The 23,182-nt window shown below is 40.3% G+C and overlaps 1 protein-coding gene across 2 annotated transcripts in view; it reads left to right on the forward strand.

Annotated features, from left to right (window-relative positions):
- LOC149262115 (Transducin/WD40 repeat-like superfamily protein) overlaps positions 1 to 23,182 on the forward strand; it is a 135,702-nt gene that overhangs the window by 97,949 nt on the left and 14,571 nt on the right. For both annotated transcript variants that reach the window (XM_089423372.1, XM_089423364.1), the window contains exons 2-4: positions 7,124 to 7,612; positions 7,911 to 8,132; positions 8,213 to 8,297. In XM_089423372.1, coding sequence (XP_089279498.1) covers positions 7,124 to 7,612; positions 7,911 to 8,132; positions 8,213 to 8,297 — 796 coding nt within the window. The remainder of the gene's footprint in view (positions 1 to 7,123; positions 7,613 to 7,910; positions 8,133 to 8,212; positions 8,298 to 23,182) is intronic.

Consider the following 23,182-nt stretch of genomic DNA (forward strand, 5'->3'; position numbering starts at 1 on the left):
GCATAGCTTGGTACTAATTGAAGAATGAATTTCAGAGAATATGTTGCTGCATGAGAAGTAGGAAGGAAATCATATGATTGAGGAATATTCTGTCAAAGATTCGGTTGATAGTCCTACTATGAAAAGTTGAGAAGCAACATCAAGTTGTCTGAAAGACCCTGGAGGTTTGTATTTGATTATGTACATGTGAAAGTATATTATTGATTGGGGTTGTGTTTGTACAGGTGAATCTCTCAAAGGATTTGATAGCATGCTGGTTACCAATTAGTTTGATTGGGAGAGATTGGTTATTCTTGATCTGTTGGATCAAGGGGTGTTGAGGCTTTGTGAGTGAAGCATTGCCTCAGAGGACATCTGGCCGACACATTATGTTGATGTCTAGAATTTGGAAAGGTGGTGTTGATCATTGAGCTCTATTTTGGATACACACCTGGATTTTGGGTTGATGGTTAGCAAGTAAGCCTGATGGTACCTAGAATAGCTGAAAGCTTGAGTCCATCTTAGTCCCACCTGGATAGATTGCCTTGGTTAGGAATCTAGTCCATGGCATTTCGGTGCCTAAACTGTTGAATGACTGTTTGGATAGATTGCCCTGGTCAGGATTCTAGTCCATGGCATTGCGGTGCCTAAACTGTTGAGTGACTGTTTGGATAGATTACCCTGGTCAGGATTCTAGTCCATGCCATTGCGGTGCCTAAAGTTCTTCATGGTTCATATAGTTTGAGATCTTCCATTGAATATGTACATTATGAATACCTCCCTAGTTAAGAGGGAGTGTTGGAAAATGTAACTATGTTTAGTCTTTAATAATGTACCTGAGTCATCATGTAATGTACTTCTCAAAAGAATAAAGAAAATAATTATTATTATTATTATTATTGTGACTTATTAAAGCATGGGTTTCATGCTTGGGTCACCATGTTTTAGGTCAAAGTCCTCATTGAGGAACTCTAGAATTTATTCCAAGTCTATAGAATTATTGTATATTAAAAGAGATCCTTCTTGGGCTTTTGAATCATGTAAAAAGGTTTAGTATTGAGTCAAATATGAATTATGGAACATCTACACCGTGTCGGCATAAGGGAAGATCAAGTCGGCGTAAGACCCTATTCGACCCCACAAAAAGCCTATAAAAGGAAGGACATCGAATTCATTTGGAGCATCACTTCTCGTCAAGTTCGAATTCTCTTTACTGGGCAGAAGTACGAAAATCTCTTGTTGCTGGGCAGAAGTGTGAAGTTCTCTTGTTGCTGGGAAAGATTGTTGCCGGGAAGCCGAAGTGAATGCGAGTTTGGGTGAGTCTAAGGGGACAAGGAAAATTGAAATTTTGGTGGTGGTCTTTCTCTGTTTCGTCCTTTGTATTGGGAGATCAAAGTCTTCCAAGTTGGACTGCTGCCGGAAGTTGTTAGTTGTTGCATAGTCGAAGTTGCTGGGAAGAGGTCAAACTTCTGGAGGCTGACTTGGTGTGGAGGGAAGGTCTGGTCTTGGTCTAGGGTGAAGAGTCTCAAAGAATACTATTGAAAGGAAGAATTACTTTGACTGGGTTTTCCCCTCGAGGGGGGTTTTGCCCTGGCATGTGCCTACATCTTGTGTCCATTGTTTTATGTGCTGCTGCTTTTGGTAATTGCTTGATGAACTAAAGAAAGAAGATATAAAGAATCGTAATAATAAGAAACATCACAAGTAATTATCAAGATCAAGAAAATATTTACTGCCTTTATGATTTTCCCACAAACCAGAGGTAGTGTGAATTAGCTTGCCCAAAGGCTCACGCAGGGACATTTTGTGTAGCCCAGATTGGCCAAATTTCGGAGTAGAATCAGTTGTGGTATTGGCATCACAAATATTTTCCTAGTATTTCTCTCAGATTGGATTGCTAGATTAAGCATCCAAACTGTACTCAGATTTCTGCTGCTGCATCATAATAATAAAACCCTCATTCGCTGCACCGGTTTTCCTGCATTGGGTTTTTATGGGGACAACTGTCCAAAAATAACTGTCATATTTTTATGTGTGTGCTCTATATTTCTCAGTTTCCAACATTTTATTTCTACAACATTTTTATTGTGAAGAAATTGCAGTGTGACTAATTTGTTATTTTGCCATAAACAAAATAAATTGCATAAATTAATCCAGTTAGAAGAATTAATTCTTGTCGCTACATTTCGAGGAAAACTTCACACAAATTGGCTTCTTTATCAAAGGATCGCTTTCACCCATTGAATGAATATATATTAAGATCATTGTATTGTTCATTTCATACACACTCAATGACTCACATATCTATTGTTTTTCTGAGGTTTGATGATATTTCTATGGATTGCAAAATTTCCTGTAGCTCGCACTTGCATCTATGGCTTGTATTCTATTAGTTGCTCGCACCCTGTCTCAAGCGGTTCGCCATTTTAGAGGCTTGCATTTGTTTTCTTTTCTGTGGCTCAATTATATCTCTGACCCATATATGTTTTCTATGGCTCACACTTACCTTTTGAGGTAGCCCGCATCACTCAGTGGCTCACTTGTATATCTGTATGACTCACATGTATCCCAGAGGTTTATATATTTACCTTAGATGGCTCGTTTCTATGATCAGTGGCTCACATTTTATATCCTGTGGCTTGCATTACAATCTATGGATTCACATTACCATTCCTGTGGCTTGCACTTCAGTAACTGACATCTAAATTTTTATGACTCACATCACTATTATGGTTTTCATCTCTGTTGTGACTTGTATGACTCGCATCCATATGCTGTGGCTCATACCTATCTTGTAGCTCGTGCTGTATTCCTGTGACCCACATCTCTTAGTAGATCACATATTCTGTGGCTCACGTTATTTATAAGGATCACATTTAGTTCATTGTCATCTCATTGGGCATCGATCTATACACAAGTGACATTGCACTACTGTGGCATTACATTTATGACAGTGGGATCACATCATTTACGAGTATACTTTGAGGGGATTGACAGTACATAGTAGCTCAAATCCATTTTCATGGCTTGCATTGTTACTCTTTAGCTCAGATCTATTCTCCTTGGTTCGTATTGTTATTCTTTGTGATTGCAGTTTAAGGAAATTCTCATATGGCAGAGTAACCTTGATGATTTATATGACAATTATTTTGAGATATATGACAGTGAACACGTAAACTTGTTGACAATGATTTTGAGGTATATGACAGTGACTTGGACAGACTTATATGAAGTGACTAGGAGGCACGTGACAATACCTTTGATATGAAAGTATTCTTTGTAGTAACATTGACATAGCAGTAACCCCTGATATGGCAGAATCCTAGTATGGCAGTGAACTTCGCAGTATATGGATAGGGATGTATGGTAGCTCATATGATAATGATTGGTATGACAGTGCAATGATGTATGACTTGACATGACAGTGATGTATGACTGAACATGACAGTGATGGATGATAAAGATGATATGATAGTGATGGCAGACCCTCTATGACAGTAACAGTGAAGTATGACAGTATCTATGTTCTTATGTCAGTATGATATGGTCTGTTGTTGGATTGGCCCTAGGTGGTCTAATGTAATTGATAATGATGTCTCATGATATTGTACTTTGTATCTCAGCTGAACAATTGATGAATATCTAATAAAAGAAGAATCTGGTTGGGTTTTCCCTCTTGTGGGGTTTTGCCCTGGTCTCTGACCTAAATCACGGATGCATGCTTTTCTTCTGTTGTTCCTTTCTATTCCGCTGCATTGTTGTTTATTGTTCTCTCTACTTAATTGCTAATGATGATATGATATGGGGTGAATGTTAGATGCATGCTTTTCTTCTGTTGTTCCTTTCTATTCCGCTGCATTGTTGTTTATTGTTCTCTCTACTTAATTGCTAATGATGATATGATATGGGGTGAATGTTATATGGAAAAATGTAATGTGAAATTGATGAAAAGTTCGTAAATGAAATTATCTACAACAGAGTAGCCCTAAAATTAACAGAGGGGTTGACCAGGTTTGACCATAGGTCTAGGTGTGTCTCTTGTTGAAGAGAAGAATTCTCTATTGAAAAAGTTGCTGGGTTTTTCCTCTCAGTGGGTTTTCCCAGGGTAAATCTTGTCTTCTCGTTGTGAATTGTGATCTCTACTGTTCTACTGTTCTTGTATGGTTGAATTTCTGAAGTATAATTGCTGAATGATATATTGGAATAATCTAAAAGAAGATCAACATCAAAAGTAATTATCAGTTTTTCAGAAATATTCTGCTAGTTTCTATTGCACTTAAAAAATCAACAATTAGAAGGGTTTCTATGTAAATTTGCTTGCTGCCTTGTTTTGATAGGTTTGTAATTTCTGCAAAAAATGTAGAAATTAGCAAATAAGACCCTTGAAAAGTCACCCAAAAGTGTTGGAACACTCCCAGATGTCAATCTAAGGGTGGGAAAGTTGAAAGATTAAAGTTTGGTCGGTTAAGGCCAACTTTAAGCCTTGGATAATCACTAAGATTAAATTCCCAACTAGCTGGAAATTTTCTTTTGGACGTCCTAGGGTCAAAACCCTTTGGGTAAATAATGAATTTTAGGACTGAAATAACTTGAAATTTAGCTTCAAATGCAGGAAATAAACAATACAGAATGCACAAATAAAGACTTACTTGGTGTGTTGAGCCTTGTAGAGTGCCTCTTTGGGTGAAATATGCAATGTGAAAATTCAGAACAACAATCTATACTTGCAGATCTGCACACATAAACCTAGGCAGAGTTGTTTAAAATATGCAAAATAACTCAAGGAAACCAATTGCACCTATTTCTTAGTTAAAAGCTAAATTTATACACTTTTTTGGCAAGGGTTTACTAGCTATAAAAGATATGGAAATAACAAACTAGTAACTAAAACTGAAAATAGAATGTGGAAAAAGAAAAAAAAAGGTTTTTTGAGAATGCTATTTATAAAGTGGCTGAGACATGAGACTTCACCTTTCCTCTAAAGCTTACCAATCCGCCAGATTCTGGTCACAACCCTCATTAAGTTAGCTCCATCTTGAGAACTATGAATGAGTGAGAAGTTTGCAGCCGAGGAGAATACCTCCCTCACTAAGAGGGAGTGTTGATTTTTTGTGTAGCACTGGGAGATATTCCTGCATGCCTAAGTTGGCCTAGAAGAATTAGGAAAAATTAAATTAAAAATTGATTTTTGAGTGACAACTCGGCCCAGTTTGTGAAGGGGTGTCTCTCTTGGTTATTTCACCCCAATTCAACAAGTATAAATAGAAGATATGATACCTCATTTCTTAACTAACGAAGAAAGCAAGTCTGAGCAAGAAGAAAATCAGTTTTGGAGATCATACTATCTATCTTTTTCTCTTTCTCTTCACCGCACGTGTGGAGAATCAGTTGACTGAGTTGAAAGGGTGTTGACAAAACTATTTCACCTTTGAATTGACTGCAGAACTGTACAATGTTGACCATAGGGCCGCAGGACATTGACCGCTGGGCCGCAGTTGACCGAGATTTTGACTGCAGAGTTTGACTAGTTTGATTGCAGAGTTCAGAAGTGATTTCTGACAGAGTTGACCAAGGTTGCCTAGTATAAGCTTGACCAGGTTTGATTGATAATTGACTTGGCCTTTTGGCACATTTCTAGACAAATGGGTAATTTGTAAACCTTGCTGAAGAATAATTTCTCCTAAAGAAAAGTTTCTGGGTTTTCTCCCAAGGATGAGTTTCCCAGGTTAAAATTTGTTGCCTCTATTGTGCATGGCTCTCTTTCTATAATATTTACTATTTCTGCCGCATTTACTGTTGAGATTTTCTGAAGTGTAATTATTCAATTATAGTAGTGGAATAAGTACTGGTTGGAAATCATTAAGAAGTGATTATCAGATCAGAAAATTGTATTCTACTGTTCATCTTGTAGAAAATTCAACTCAAGGGAGTCAGGGAAGAGGAGGAATTAGTTATAGAAGAAAACAAAAAGACATAGGGGACCAAAATTTTTGAGTTGCTTTCTCTGTTGGATTTGGATGTGAAGCAAATATTTGACCCCTCTTAATAGTGTCTGGCTTTGGGCATGAAAATCATAGATGTTAATCTCATTAAGACTTCCCTAAAAATGGGCATGAAAATCATAGATATTAATCTCATTAAGACTTCCCTAAAAACGCGGAGATGCCAAAAATCAAGAGAGGATTCCTTGCAAACATTATGTCAATTTTAGTAGAATTGGGTTCTCAGAGCTCCATTAATGAAATACTTGATGTTGCTTCTTAGTAATCAGATTTCAGTCTGTATAATCTTAGGTTTAAACATGTTATCAGTTGAAAAGCGAATGGCCCAAATCTCTAAGGACCTTTCAAAATTAGTCCAGTTTGTAACTTTAGGTGATTGGTAATACCATCCCATTTTGTACTGTATTGTTCTATTAATAATTTATTTTTTTTGCTTACCAATAAAAAAATAATGTAGGTTGGACTTCTCATGATGGAGATTGTCTATGGAAATAATTACGGTGATTCTCTTAGCTGCAAGATAGCACATATCACCAACTCTGGAGATGGAAGACAGTCATCACCAAGGATCCCGATTCCCAACTGAGAGGGCACATCCCTGGCTTCATCCCAGACACAAATTATCTGAAAACTAAGGATATTGTATGCCAGTTTTTGGGTTACTTGAATGCCATTAATGACTGCTTACTAGTTGTTAGTCGTCACCTTATTTGATTTCATTTCTCTTTTAAGTAATATAAATTGGTCATTATTGAGTACTTGGACCTACATACTTGGACATTATGCATTACACATAAGGGATACAACTCTTTTTTGCCTCTCTTCTCTTCTGTTTTGTTGTAGTGATATAGGTTAATCTGCTTCCCTGTCATGTAGTTTTCCATTTACCTATTTTGTTCGTTAGTGGACAAGATATAATTTCAATTTCCATTTCTTTTCTCTTTTCTTATATTCCTTCAAAATTATACTTAGCTTAGATATATTCTTTCGGGAGATACACCAACCACTCCTCCCTGCTCATTGTATCTTACCTGTTTATTGTTGATATCAGATTTGTCTTTAGGTCACATTGTCAAGCAGGAGTCAGAAGTACATAGGATCTTCATGTAATTTTTAAAAATCATAAAGCTCTTGTGTTGCAGGTTGTACAGTTGTATTCATGCATGGATAAGATCAGCAATATTGAGTGGGCTCTTGATTCAGAGTATATTCTTTGTGGTCTATATAAGAGAGCAATGGTTCAGGCATGGTCATTATCACAACCTGAATGGACATGCAAGATAGATGAGGGGCCTGCAGGAATCGCCCATGCAAGATGGAGTCCCGACAGCCGCCACATTATTACAACATCTGACTTCCAGTTGCGTCTCACAGTCTGGTCTCTTGTCAATACAGCCTGCATACATATACAGTGGCCTAAACATGCATCTAAAGGCGTTTCATTTACCCAGGATGGCAAGTTTGCAGCTATAGCTACACGGCGAGATTGCAAGGACTATGTGAATCTTCTTTCTTGTCATACGTGGGAAGTCATGGGCACATTTACTGTTGACACTATAGATCTTGCAGACCTTGAATGGTCACCAAATGATAGTGCAATTGTTGTTTGGGACTCTCCACTTGAGTACAAGGTAAGAATATATGGAAATTATATATAGTTTTACCTCACTATGTGCTATTATGAACATTATCTGAAATTTGAATGCAGTAGATAAAAATGTAAATATGAGATGTAAGAATAATATTATGCATAAAATCACTGTATAATTCAGTGCATCTCATTAATGAGATTCAAAGTGGAGATTTAAATATATATATTTTTTTACAGCAATGAATTTAATGCTGGGTTAGGAAGAAGTTTGTAAAGATCTGAACGAAAACAATTATAATGATGTCTGGGTTGTATTTTTCATAATGTTATCGATGTAGGTTCTTATTTACTCTCCAGATGGGCGGTGTTTATTTAAATATCAAGCTTATGACAGTTGGCTAGGTGTGAAGACTGTTGCATGGTCTCCATGTAGCCAGTTTCTGGCAGTAGGCAGTTATGATCAAACACTGAGGACTTTGAATCACCTTACTTGGAAACCTTTTGCAGAATTTGTGCATATGAGCACTGTTCGAGGTCCTGCCAGTGCTGTTGTTTTTAAGGTTAGTAAAAACAGCAGGCAAGAATAAATTATCATATTTATCTACTTTGGAAGGAGTCTTCTCATCTAAATTTTGAACAGGAAGTAGAGGAACCATGGAATCTTGACGTGTCTGGTCTTCACTTGAATGATGACAATGCTCATGACATCCAAGATGGCAAGCCAGGTAAGATCATTGCTTACTTTTTGGAGCAATATTTAGTTTGGGTTTCTCCTATTATGTCCTGTATTTTGGAGTATGGAAAAATAGGATATTAAATTTAATTATTTTGAGCAATTAGAAATCAATGTGGACTCTTGATCTCTAGAGTTCTTTGCACTTCTTGACAAAACTGTAAATTGCAGCTTAAATGGGGTAGAGGGTCTATAAGGACCATCTTGGACATGGCTATAAGTGATGTGGTCCTCAGGATATCGATGATTTGAATTTTGTATGTACTTTTTCTTTTCAGATCAAACAAAGCTTTTGCCTGCTATTTTGGTGTGTGCATATATATCAATAGAAATTGGGAAGGAAGTTTTTTTCACCCATGGTGTTATAGGTCAATGAGATTTGAGTTTGTCATTTATGGAAACAAATTGATTGATTTAACATGGCCTACAAAGTTACAGCTAGTTCTGTGGTTAATTGGTTTATGGTTAAGAACGCAGCAGGTGCTGGATGAATGGAGTTTTGACATTTTTGAGTTGTAGTTTTCAATGTTCATGAGAATCCTGGCATTGCCTTTGTTGGTTTTTAGCTGAAGAATGTTTGGATTGTCATTGAGTTGCCTTAGGGATGTATATTCTTTTCTGTTAATGTTTGATTTAGGGCATTTATCAAATCTTAGAATTCAAGAGCAATCTTGATGTATTTCTTTAGCTTCATGGACGGAGAAATTGAATAATGGTTTAAATATTCCAAAGTATATCTTTGTAGGTGAGATGTTGGTGGGCAATGGTCTAGTTGAGTTCTTTTCTTATAGTTTGTTTGGGAAGGGGTCAATGTTATGTAATTAATTAATTGGGGCACGATAAAAATTCATGCTCCTTCACGAAAAGGTGCCAAGGACTTATTTAAGCTAGGCCCTGATTGAGAAAAATCATCAATCATTTTTCATTAAAAAATTAATAAGAATTATTTCTTCTGTCTATTGTTGAGCTTATGCACTTCAGGTGGTATCAGAGCCCGGTGGTATCCAATGCTGTCGTTCTCCTCACCGCAAACAATTGATTCCGTTCCCCGTACCACGCCGCTATCACCATTCCACTATTCATCTCTGCTTGCCTGTGTTCATTCCATCCGACCTGCTGACTGTCGTTTCCTTGTCTTCTCTCCACCGTTCCTAAACCCTTCCGCTTCGTCCACCGCTCCGCTTCATCCACCACTTTGTTCATTTCCTCGTGGTCTCCTTTATATATTGAGATCTATATACATAAACTAAATAAGTTTAATTCGTTATATAATATTTATTGTATAATTAATTAATATTTAAATTAACTACATAATAAGCTATATAATAATATTTTAAAAAAATTTAGAAAAAAAAATTAGGATCAAGTTAAGAAAAGTTAAACTGGATAAGTATACCCCACCACATACCCGATCAATGGCTTCATCAATGTCGATGGTCGATTTCAATAAAAGATTGGTAGATCTGGAGACTAAGGTGACTGAACATGGCAAAAAAATCGAGGAGCTCCATAATACATCAAAGAGAATAGAAAGTCAGCTCGAGCAGTACCATAATGAATTTAAAAGGGATCATGCAATCCTTTCAAATACGGTGAATCAAAATCATAGTCAAGCAATGGTGATGTTGACCTGTATTTGTGACAAGTTGAAGATTACACCCGATCAAATACCCCAGAATAATGAAGCTACTCAACATCTCAATTCGTCGGATTTGTCAAACTCATCAGACTCACATGAGAAACCCGAGTCCCCAAAAACATTGCCCATACCCCTTCAACAAAATAGTAACACGAATTTTCAAAATATGTAGCTCTGGAATCAATTTTCAAATATGCAACTTGCGAATCAATACCCTCTCTTTACTCCAACAATTGCGACGTATCAACGAAGAGCAAACTTGAACTCTCCAAATTTGACGGTAACGAGAAGTGCAGCGTTGCTTGGTTCAACAAAGTAGAAGAATATTTCGAGATTTACGGTATTGATAATGAGGATGAAAAGATCAGGTATGCATCCATGCAGATGGAAGGCGAAGCATATAACTGGTATATGTGGTGGAAGAAGATGACACTTGCCATTAGTTGGAAGAAATTCAAAAATGCATTCTTTAAGAGGTTCCAAGGTGTCAAGGAGGAAGAATTTTTCTCAGCACTCACCAGATTGCAACAAAAAGGCGATGTGGACGAATACACTTGGGAATGGGAAACTTTAGCCACATGAGTACCTGGAATATCTGAAACTCGTCTCATTCGATCATACAACACAGGACTTAAACCCCATTTACAGGCAAAACTTGAGCTTCATGACATTACTTCAATAGAAGAAGCAAGACAAAAAGTGAAAGCTGTTGAAAAGAAACATGAAAAGATGTAGTATCCAAAGGTTGAGAGAGTATATTCAAGACAGATTTTCTCAGGCTGCGAACACGGATAATACAAAATATGTTCCACCCAATGTTGCATGAAGCGGGGATGTATTTTGGAAGCGGGGACGCGGAAGCGTCATTTTCCAAAAATCTAGGAAGCGAAGCGTCTGCTATATATATATATTTATATTTTTTTGCATTTATACTTAAAACAAACATCCCAAATACCAAATTAGTTGTACAAGACACGAAAACATGCATATTTTTGCATAAATCAAGATAGATATAACATCCATCGTACATTAATGATTAATTATTCGAGCATCAACCATTTAGATGCATCAACCATCTAGAATCTAGATTCTTCTCCTCTTGTCTAGCCTTTGCCTCTACCTCGATTGTCTAGGGATATTAGTCAACATTGCCCAATTTTGATCAAACTACCTAATTCAAGACTTAAAATATGGTAGAAAAAGCTTAACATGCTTGATCGATGATTTTGACTTGATTGAAAGGTAATTTTTTGCTGAGGGTGTGCCGTGTGACAAAGGAGTTCAAAAATTAACACCACCAACACTAGGGTACATATAGGGCTTGGTGCTCTTGATTAAATGCTAATCGCATACCTTCATACTTGATATAATCTAATGAAATGCCACAATCCCATTGATCTTGAATTTCTGAAAACTGTTAAGTTTGCTGAATTTTGAATAGGATATGAAATTCTATTTTCTCCATATGAAGTCCAATGAGGCTGGAACCACTCTCAAACATCCTGAGTCATTTCATGGTAATGTTAAAAATTTAAGTAAAAGGATGAAAATGAAAAATAAAAGAGAATGTCTCTTTTATTTTAAGAATTTAACATTACCATGAGGGAGCATCTGCTATATTTATATTTTTTTTTGCCTTCATTCCTCACCGTAACCCAAGGTGGACCCACCCCCAACAAGCAAACTCACCTAAAATTAAAAAGAAAATTGGAAAAAAAACGATTTTCTAAACAGCGTGGTGCTTTTCCGGAATCGTACGAGAAGCGTATGCTTCACCCTCCGAAGCACCACGCTTCGTATTGCCGAAGTGCCGTACGAAGCGCGCTTTGGAGGAAAGCTTCCGAAATTTTGAGGAAGCGTCCAAAACAGGCGGAAGCGCGCTTCCAAGGACGCTTCCTGGACGCATCCGCACGGGATGCGCTTCGGGCCTTGGAACCCGGGGGGGGGGACGCTTCCTTCAACATTGGTTCCACCACATCTCCGTGAAGGAGACATAACTAATTTGGAAATGCAAAGAATGAAAGAAGGTAAGTGTAGACGGTGTGGCGAAAAATGGGACCCGAGACATAGACGTGCTAAAGGGAAAGAAACCAAGAACTTGTATACATGTGAAGCAACTAATGATTTAGACAATGAAGAATCAGACAAAGAAGAAATTGAAGATTCTCCACAAATTTCTCTAGAACCAGATGATGAAAGTATTCTGCAAGTATCATTATCGGCCATGACGAGTATATCACAACCCCAGACATTAAAATTAAAAGGACATATCAAGAAGAACAATGTAATGGTCCTAATCAATACTGGTAGCACCCACAATTTTTTGGACTCAACCATGGCGAAGAGACTCAACATTTTCACATTTCCCATGCCCAACATGAAGGTTATGGTAGTTGATGGCAAGAAAATTGAAAAGGTAGGGAAATGCCATAAAGTCAAATTGTAGATTCAAGACTATAATCTAGAATCTTCGTTCTACACTGTGCCATTAGGAGGAGTGGATGTGGTCTTAGGTATCCAATGGTTACAAACCCTAGGCACTTATTCTGCCAACCATCAAAAGCAATTTATAAGATTTAAATGGGAAGGGTAGAAGTACAAGTTATATGGATTCCAGCCACCTGAGAATCAAGTTGTATCGTCATCCCAAATGATGAAAATGATTCGGAAGGGAGCACCAACTTATGTAGTACAGTGTCATCAATTAGAAATGTTAACTTCAAATCTGGTCAACGAAGAAGCACCAAAAGTTCAAGAGCTAATTCAAAAGCACGAAAAAGTCTTCCAAGACCTTCCAATGAAGATGCCTCCTAAAAGAGAAATCGAGCATACAATAGAAGTCAAAGCAGGATAAAATCCCATTAACATCAAACCGTAACGATATCCATGTCATCAAAAACTGAAATTGAGAGATTAGTTCAAAATCTTTTAAAGTGTGGCATCATCACAAAAAGTAAAAGTCCCTATGCTGCTCCAGTTGTATTAGTTCGAAAGAAAGATGGATCATTCAGATTATGTGTCAATTATCAAGGAGTAAACAAAATAATAATTAAAAACAAGTTCCCAATTCTTTTTATCGATGAAATGTTGGATGAACTACATGGCGCTAAATACTTCTCAAAATTGGACTTAAGGTCAACGTATTACCAAATCAAAATAACAGTGGAAGACGTAGCAAAAACTGTGTTCCGAACACATGAAGGTCATTACGAGTTTAAAGTAATGCCTTTTGGTTTAACCAATGCACTGGCAACATTCCAAGCTACTATGAATGAGCTATTTTGTCCATATCTAAGGAAGTTTGTGTTAGTATTCTTTGATGACATTCTAATTTATAGTAAAACATGGAAGGAGCACTTACACTGTTTGGAGCAAGTTCTTACTGTATTAGAAAACATCAGTTCTATGCCAAGAAGTCCAAATGCACTTTTGGGAAGGAAGAAGTAGAATATCTCGGACATATAATATCCAAGGAAGGAGTAAAAGTAGATCCTAATAAGATCAAGGCTATAAGGGAATGGCCCAAACCAGTTAATATCTCCAAGCTAAGAGGATTCTTAGGATTGACCAGGTATTATCGAAGATTTATTAAAAACTATGCCCATATAATTGCACCCCTAACGAACCTTCTAAAGAAGAACTCATTTCGATGGAATGATGAAGCAGAAAAGTGTTTTGAAGACTTGAAGGAAGTTATGTCTAATGCCCCTATATTGGCAACTCCAGACTTCTCAAAACCATTTGTAATTGAGTGTGATGCTTCAGGTTTTGGCATAGGAGTAGTACTAATGTAGGATGGACACCTAATCGCGTTTGAAAGCAGGAAGCTCAATAAGCAAGAACGTCTCAAGTCTACATACAACAAGGAAATGCTTGCTATTATGCACGCATTAGCCAAATGGAGACAATATCTCTTGGGAAGTAAGTTCTTAATACAAACAGATCATAATAGTCTTCAACATCTCCTCCAGCAGAAAACACTATCTACAGAACAACAAAAATGGATCGAAAAAATCGCTGCCTTCGACATGGATATATTACATAAGAAAGAGAAAGGTAACGCAGTAGTTGATGCTTTGTCTAGGAAAGACGAAGAACCATCATTACTTGCAGTTTCAGTTGTTGTTCCCGATTGGATTAATGAGATTCAAAGTGAATATGCTAAAGATCCCGAAACAAGTGCTATAATTAATAACCTTCCTCAAAATTCAAAATTTGAATGGAAAAACGATATTCTATGGTACAAGGGAAGAATTTATTTGAGTTCAAATTCCAAATTTAAAGCCAAGATTCTCAAAGAGTTGCATGATTCGCTGTTAGCCAGACAAGTAGGATTGTTTAAAACGTACTATAATGCATGCCAGTCATTCTTTTGGAAGGGAATGAATAGTGATATTCAAAAATATGTAGCAGAATGTGATCAATGTCAGCGAAATAAAAGTGAGAACATTATGACCCCAGGGTTGCTCCATCCCTTAAATATCCCAAACCAAAAATGGGAAGAAATATCGATGGATTTTGTTGAAGGATTGCCTCTGTCAGACGGAAAAGATTAAATTTTTGTAGTAGTAGACAGACTTACAAAGTATGCACACTTCATAGGAATGAAGAAATTAGATTCAACAAAAGAGATCGCTAAGATATTTTTCAAGAATGTCTACAAATTACATGGATTCCCTATAGTCATTGTTAGTGATAGAGATCCCAAGTTTAAAGGGAATTTTTGGAAGGAGTTTTTCAAACATATTGGAACATACCTCAACATGAGTTCTGCATATCATTGTAATGTTCCTAACTAGGAAATTCAGTGATACACAAAGAAAATAGACAAACCAACATCCAGAAATGGGATACAATCAATAAACACCCATGAAAGCACTGGGAATAAAGAACATCTGAGCCATTTTATTAAATCTTTATGGGGAAAATACAATAGTGATGGAATAGTGCACCTAGGCTTGTCTCCAAGGACAAGCGTGACAAAACCCAGGTGAGCAAATGATGATCCTAGTGCTGCCCAACTGCTGCTCCAAAGGTGATCTACACTGCCCAGAAAACTACGCTACCTGCTGGAAAGGATGTTCTGGAAACCCTGCTTCCTATGCTCAGAAAATTATGCAACTTCGGCTCCTGACTTCTCAACAAAAACCCACCAAAACCCAGAAAGGGTTTGGCCTAGTTCAGACCTTTGAGAATTGACCTCCAAGGACCACGTCCTCCTCCTTATGTTGGCAATATCGGCCTGTCTAGAAATGGCTGGGAAGGCCCTCCAAATCTGCCCCAAATATTGAGATGCTATCCCCTATGGCTTTCCCCCCTTTTCCTAGCTGACCCCAGCTCCGTAGCTCTCTCCACCAACTCCGACGTGAGCCCCAGAATGGCCCTCTGCCCAATCCACAAAAGCTGTAAGTCAAGCTGCCCAAACGCATCAACCTCTTGCTCCCAAACTCCTCCCAAAGGCTGATCCTCTGTTATACTCCAACTCCCCAAACTTTCTCGCCAAGTGCTGCTCGGATGAACTACCAACCACCTCCGCGTGTTCCCCTTCTGCGTGTTCCAGGAATACACTCTGTTGGTTCGAAGGCTGAGTGGTGAGGCCACAATTCTCTTCCGGTTCTCCTCCAAGGTAGTGTGAAATGCCTTCTTAGGGTGGCACTCAAAGTCCCCGGAAGGAAAGGTTGAGTCTCTCGCCTGAGAAACTCGATGCTAAACAACCAGGTAACTCGGCTAAGCAGCTCGAGCAACACAAGTGAATTCGATGTGCAAATGAATACCTTCAGTTGGGGAGCTCTTCCTCCTTATATCTTCGTGGGCCTTCCTTTCCCCATGTGGGCCCCTCTCCAAGCCATTCGATTCCCCTCCAAGGCAATTCGAATTGCCCAAGTGCCCAAGTGCGTTTTCCTACGTGGGTGGTCCCCACCTTCCACTAGTAATCTAATTCAACCTTCCTTTCTCCTAAGTTCCTAAGTAAAAAATGCTTGGGTTCCTTTACTCATAAAAATTTATGCAAAATTGTGGAGAGACCAAAACCTGTTACAAATTTATTTGGGAAGGGACATGACAGTCCTCCCCTACCAAATGTTGCTTGCCCTCAAGCAACTTCAGGAATGGGGTGCCCAGCTTGAGATAATACTACCCTGATTCCCTCTCCAGATGCATCACAGTCCACAGTGAAGGGCTGGGAGAACTCCGAAAGTGCGAATACTGGACAACTGCTCATCACCTCCTTGAGGCAGTCAAAAGCTGACTGTGCCCCATTTGTCCATGCGAAAGCCCCTTTCTTAGTCAAATCCGTGAGAGGAGCTGCCAACTGCGAAAACCCCTTGACAAACTTCCGGTAATATGTGCAAATGCCCAAGAAGCCCCTCAACGCTGTCACATCTTTGGGTCCTGGCCAATCACGGATAGCTCGTATTTTCTCCTCATGTACCTTCACCCCATCCATGCCAATAATGTGTCCCAAGTAGAGCATTTCGGTCAGGCCAAACTCACACTTGGACAACTTGGCATAGAACTGTTGTTCCTCCAAAATATGCAGCACCTCCTCCAGGTGTTGGAGATGCTCCTCCCAAGTTCTGCTGTATATCAATATGTCATCAAAAAACACCAATACAAACCTCCTTAACTGCCTCCGGAACACATGGTTCATACATGACTGGAAGGTAGCCGGGGTATTGGTCAACCCAAAGGGCATGACCAAAAACTCGAAGTGCCCATAATGGCATCGGAAGCCTATCTTGGGGATGTCCTGATCCCTCACCCTGATCTAATGGTATCCCAAACACAGATCTATCTTAGAAAAGTACTTGGCTCCTCTAAGCTCATCCATCAACTCATCGATGCGAGGAATGGGCTATTGGTTCTTCAATGTCTTCCTGTTGAGCGCATGGTAGTCAATGCACATGCGCAAGGTTCCATCCTTCTTCTTCACCAACACTACTGAAGAAGCAAAGGGTCTAAAACTCGGCCTGATGTGGCCCAACGCCTACAACTCTTTGATGGCTTGCTCAATCTTGTCCTTATAGGCCTTGGGGTGCCTATAAAGGGTGGTAATCACTACCTGCACAACCGATGTTGAATTTTCTAAGTCTATCCGTTAGAAAATTAATCTGTATTCTGCTGGTTTATTTCTTCTACTTGTTTAAATTCGAACAAGTTATTCAAAAAATTTAAATACCGAAATAAACACAATACAATCACAACATCTATAGATCAATAACTGAAAGAAAACAAACACACAAGTGACAACGTTCTTTTTGGACAAATGTCCCCGGAAAAACCCAATGCGGGAAAACTGGTGCAATTATTCTGTGGGTTTATTATTATGCAGTATTTCCTTGAGTACAACTGGGTGCCTAACTGGCTCACCTGATAGAGAAAAATACACGGCAACAATACCTCTCTATTCGGAAATAGGTATTCAGAAAACTTGTCCCACGAAACCCTCTCTAGCGTCTCTGAAGCTCTGCGCTGGCCCTTTTGGCCTCTGTGTCAACCTCTTGCTGCTCTGCGTCAACCTCAAACCTCTCGGCGTCAGCCTTCTGAGGTACTGTGTAGCCTCTAGGACCCTTTGCGTCACTCCCTCTGCCCTCTGCATGGATGACACAATCCTTCTGGGCTCTGTGCTGCCTATGCGGGGCTCTGCGTGGCTTGAACTGGCTGCTGCCTCTCGCTCTCTGCTTCTGCGCTGGTCTCTTGGCACTGTCTCTGCCTCTCTGCCTAGTATTCACTGCCCCTCACTGCTGATCACTGATTTGACTTTGCTTAGCAACCCCGCTCTAGCAAAACAAACGACTAATCACTCTGGTGTATCTTCCAACTGACCCTCAAGCCTCCTCTTATACTTTTCTCGTTGGTCCTTCAACGGCCGAAATTAAATCTGTAATCAATGGCTAAGATTAGATTTGGCTTGATCCATGACTTTTGGAACCTTCTAACCCAGTTTTATATTAATACCCATTAATATTTTATTTTTCCTAAGTTTAGACTTAGGAACTCCATTAAAAATATTAATTATTTTAATATCTCCGAAACCAGGTACAATATGTCCAAACCATTTCTGGGTCTTGGAGATCTCATGTGCTTTAGTCTCTCCACCAATTTTCATGGCTAGAGCACATCCGATGCTACCCCAAATCAACACCCGGCTCCAACTTGATGGTGTGCTCGAATCCCCTGTCTGGTGGCTTCCCTGGTGGAATATCTCCAAATACTACTGAGCATTTGTTTAAAAAAGCCTGTATGTCCGGAGGTGGTGACTGGGCTTGTCCCCCAACCTCTGAAACCCTCAGCTCTACTGCCCACACTGTGTCTCCATGTCGTAGATCTGCCTCCATCCTATGCGCTGAGACCGTCTGTGGTGGGTAAGAATGCATGCCTTTGAGGACCACTAGCTTGCCATTTGGGTTGGTGAACTCCATCTCTAGCTTCTTCCAATTAGTGGTAACTCGCCCAAGGGAGTACAACCATTGGACACCCATCACCACGTTGGTGTCTGGCACATCAACCACAAAGAAATGGTCTGTCATGGAGTAGTTCCCCATGGTCACCATCAAGGCGGGCACATACTGAGTGCACTGCATGGTCCGGTCACCCGGCACCAGGACTGAAAAGCCCTCAAACTCGGTTGTGGTGAGGCCCCTCCTCTGAACCAACTAGGCATCTATGAAGTTGTGGGTAGCCCCACTGTCAACTAAGACTGAGACCTGCTGCCCTTGTATTGTACCTCTAATCCTCAATGTCAGAAATTTGGGGACCCCGCATAAAGAAGCAAGGACTCCCTCGGATGGAGCAAAGGATGCCCCTCCTTGTGGAGGTGGTGGTGGTGGTCCCCTCTCTGTCGGACTCTCACCATCTCCCACACCACACTCTGATCATTATCTGAGAAGACCTCGATGTTGTGGGCTTTACCAGTTGTGCACCGATGGCTTGGTGCCCAGGGCTCCTGACAAGCAAAGCACAACTTCCTCCTCCCGAGGTCCCTCCGCGTCTCATCATCCAGCTACCCCTGCCCTTGGGCTGCTCTTTGTGGTGGTGGTCTAGTATCACTCCCCTTCTGGGGGTAGGGAGTACGTGGAGGAAAGGGTGCTCGTGACTTGGGGATGCCCCCCTGTAAATCTCTAGCACATGTCACCGCTTCCTGCAACGTGGAGGGTCTGCGTGACTTTACCAGTTCATGTAGGGGCTCGAGTAGGCCCTCTATGAAAGTGTACACCCTCCGAGCATCTAGTAGGTCTGACACCATCACCGAGACTCTCAAGAACTTCGATATGTACTGCTCTGGGTTACCTGTTTGTCGAACTTGGGTTAGCTCCCTGAAGTGAGCCTCCAGATCTCTCTGATCAAAACGTCCACCACCCTCTTGGTGAAATCCTCATGTGAAGTCACATTGGCATGCCCCAATGTAGCCAAGCCATGAAACCATCAGTCGTGGGCTTCCCCTTCCAAGTGCAGCGTGGCCATCTTGATGGCCTCCAGCTCCGTCATCTGGTTGAGCTGGAAATAAGTGTCCATCTTCTCAACCCAGACTTGAGCGGTGCACTTGGCAGTGCCATCGTATGTGGGGAAGTACATCCTCCCTATAGTCTGCTGCAACTCATAGCTCTGTGTTCCCTATCCTCCATAGCCCTTGCTCTTCTCATTCTGCTTGAGTTTGCAGAAATCTCTGAAAGAGAGTGCTTCCCTGAAGTCTGCTCCCATGGACCGCCATTCCTTGAAGTGCTCTCCCATCTGTGAAGGATCTTCGACCCCCGCTGGTTTATTCTGTGCAAAAGGCACGGAAGAGGGCAGTGTAGCCCGAGTTGGCCCACTTGCTGATGGAGGTTGTGCTGTGGGTGAAGGATGGTTGAATTGTTGAGAGGCCCCCGAAGTCTCTCCAAATAGAAACCCCCTAGGAGTGCTTCTCTCCCGGTTCTGCGTTTTGATCTCCTCTAGCATTTCCTTCTGACCCTTTGCTAAATCATTCAGAGCCCTCAAGAGGTTATCAAAGGCCATCTCTTCCCTGCTCTTGGGCTCTCCCATGTCCTCTACTACTGTTGCCTTTCTCCGATCCTCAGTGTCTGGAGTGATCTCCAACTCTCTTTACCTCTGCCTCCTGTATGTAATATTCTGCTGGTCCGCTTCACTCATAGGAGAAACTCCCCATGGTTGAGCCAAGATCCGGGCTTCGATACCACTGTAATGTTCCTAACTAGGAAATTCAGTGATACACAAAGCAAATAGACAATCCAACATCCATAAATGAGATACAATCAATAAACACCCATGAGAGCATTGGAAATAGAGGACGTCTGAGCCATTTTATTAAATCTTTTTGGGGCAAATACAATAGTGATGGAATGGTGCACTTGGGCTTGTCTGCAAGGACAAGAGTGACAAAACCCAGGTGAGCAAATGATGATCCTAGTGCTGCCCAATTGCTGCTCCAAAAGTGATCTACGCTGCCCAAAAAACTGCGCTACCTGCTGGAAAGGATGTGATGGAAACCCTGCTTCCTATGCTCAGAAAATTCTGCAACTTTAGCTCCCGGTTCCTCAACAAAAACCCACCAAACCTGGAAAGGGTCTGGCCTAGTTCAGACCTCTGAAAATCGACCTCCAAGGACCACGTCCTCCTCCTTATGCTGGCAATCTCGGCCTATCTAGAAATGGCTGAGAAGGCCCTCCAAATCTGCCCCAAATACTGAGATGCTGTCCCCTATGGCTTTCCCCCCTTTTCCTAGTTGACCCCAGCTTCGTAGCTCCCTCTACCAACTCCCACGTGAGCCCCAGAATGGCCCTCTGCACAGTCCACAAAAGCTGTAAATCGAGCTGCCCAAACGCAACAACCTCCTGCTCCCAAACTCCTCCCAAAGACTGATCCTCTGCTATACTCCAACTCCCCAAACTTTCTCGGCAAGTGCTGCCCGGATGAACTCCCACCTCTGTGTGTTCCCCTTCTGCGTGTTCCAGGAATATGCTTTGCTGGTTCGAAGGCTGAGTGTTGAGGCCACAAATCTCCTCTGATTCTCTTCCAAGGTAGTGTGAAATGCCTTCCTAGGGTGGCACTCGAAGTCCTCTGAAGGAAAGGTTGAGTCTCCCGCCTGAGAAACTCGATGCTAAACAGCCAGGCAACTCGGCTAAGCAGCTCGAGCAACACAAGTGAATTCGATGTGCAAATGAATACCTTTAATTGGGGAGCTCTTCCTCCTTGAATACCTTCAATTGGGGAGCTCTTCCTCCTTATATATTCGTGGGCCTTCTTTTCCCCATGTGGGCCCCTCTCCAAGCCATTCGATTCCCCTCCAAGGCAACTTGAATTGCCCAAGTGCCCAAGTGTGTTTTCCCACGTGGGTGGTCCCCACCTTCCACTAGTAATCTAATTCATCCTTCCTTTCTCCTAAGTTCCTAAGTAAAAAATGCTTGGGTTCCTTTACTCATCAAAATTTATGCAAAATTATGGAGAGGCCAAAACCTGTTACAAATTTATTTGGGAAGGGACATGACAATCATCCTCAAATAGACGGTTAGACATAAATTATCAATAAGTGCTTAGAAGCTTACCTTCGTTGTTATGCAGCAGGAAAACAAAATAAGTGGGCTCAGTGGTTACATCTTGCTGAATGGTGGTATAATTCAACTTATCACACTTTCACAAAGATGAACCCATTTCAAGCTCTGTATTGGTATGAACCTCCCAAGTGGAAGGATTTGGTCATTTCCGAGACAAAAGTTCCAGCAGTAAAGGAGCAATTAGAAGAAACCCAAAAAGGTTTTCAAAAATTAAAAGAAAATATAAGTATTGCAAGAAATCGCATGAAGCAGCAGGTTGACTGACACATAACAGAGAGGGAATTTGAAATTGGAGAATGGGTATTTGTTAAACTTCAATCTTACAAGAAATTATCCTTAAAACAAAAAGGGAAAAACAAATTGGCGCCAAAGTTTTATGGACTATATCAGATTAACAAAAAGATCAGCCAAGTAGCATACAACTTAAGCCTTCCAGACAATAATCGAGTTCACAACGTTTTCCAGGTATCTTGTCTTAAAAAGGCATTGGGCAGATACCAATCAGAACAGATAGCGGATGATGAAGGCAAGTTCATCTTGGGGTTATGTCTAGAGAGGTTTTAAGTAGTCTTTGAGGTAGGAAAGGGGTGGGAGCTAGGAATTTATTATAATGTGTCTATGGTGATAAAAGTAGTCAACTAGTTTTTACTATTTAGAGAATTTGTTGAATGAGTGTGAGATATATCGGTCAAGATTTTGTTGAAAACAAATTTTGGAAGAAGGATCAATGTCAGTGGGGTAGGTTTGGTCAAGCATGTTAGAAGTTATAAGATATGCATGGATATGAGTTGAGGAAGAGGTGTGGGGATTATATTGGTTAGGAGTGCACTGAGCACTAATTTGGATGAAGGATTAGAATAAGTGGGGTAGGTTTGGTCAAATGAGTAAGAAGTTCTAGGATATGTACAAATGAGTCAAGGAAGAGGGGTGGGGAATAGCTAATAAGGTTTGAGGGAGAATGTGATAGAATGGGTGAATTAGTTTTACTAGGTATAGTTTCAATACGTTTGATAATTGAAAAGATGTTGGGACTTAGCCATTTATTGTTAGTGGCTATGGAAGAAAATAGTGGTTATGTTGATGGGAAAGGGAGAATAGAGGAGGATGAGGGTGTTTACACGGGATTGACGGTGTTGGAGGGAAGGTCTGTGTTGGAAGAGTATGTTGATGGTGTTCGAGACATGTTAGGTGAATTATAGGGTAGGTTAGGAGTGAGTTGAAGAGTAAAAGAATGGTGCATTGGTCTAATTTGAGATGAATCACTTCATTGAGCTAGTACTTGATTATTTTTGGGGCCTATTACAAGAAAATTTGGCACCTTGGTGCAAAGCCTCACTAAGTGACCCAACAACATGCAACAATGGAAGTGTCACCACTATCACTTCAACAAGTACTCCCCTCATTTTAGCTATGTCACAAGGTTCATCGAACTTTAACCTTGAGGTTCAAATTTTGGCAAACCTTAAAAAAATGTTGAGGTTCGGCGAAGCTCATCGAACCTCATAGCCATTGGCTAAGTCCATAGATCAAAACTCATAACTTCATGTCACAACTCAAGCTTATAATTTATCCTTGTAGTTTCCATCTCTGTGATAGCATATTTGATGTTTACTGATGTTGTGATTTCTTACTATTTTATCCTATAATTCATTATATATATATAGACAAACCTAATGGCGAACCTCATCC

The sequence above is a fragment of the Pinus tabuliformis genome, chromosome 6, assembly GCF_031772625.1.
Source record: "Pinus tabuliformis cultivar Carrire ecotype Pingquan chromosome 6, CPIR1, whole genome shotgun sequence".
Lineage (NCBI taxonomy): Eukaryota > Viridiplantae > Streptophyta > Pinopsida > Pinales > Pinaceae > Pinus > Pinus tabuliformis.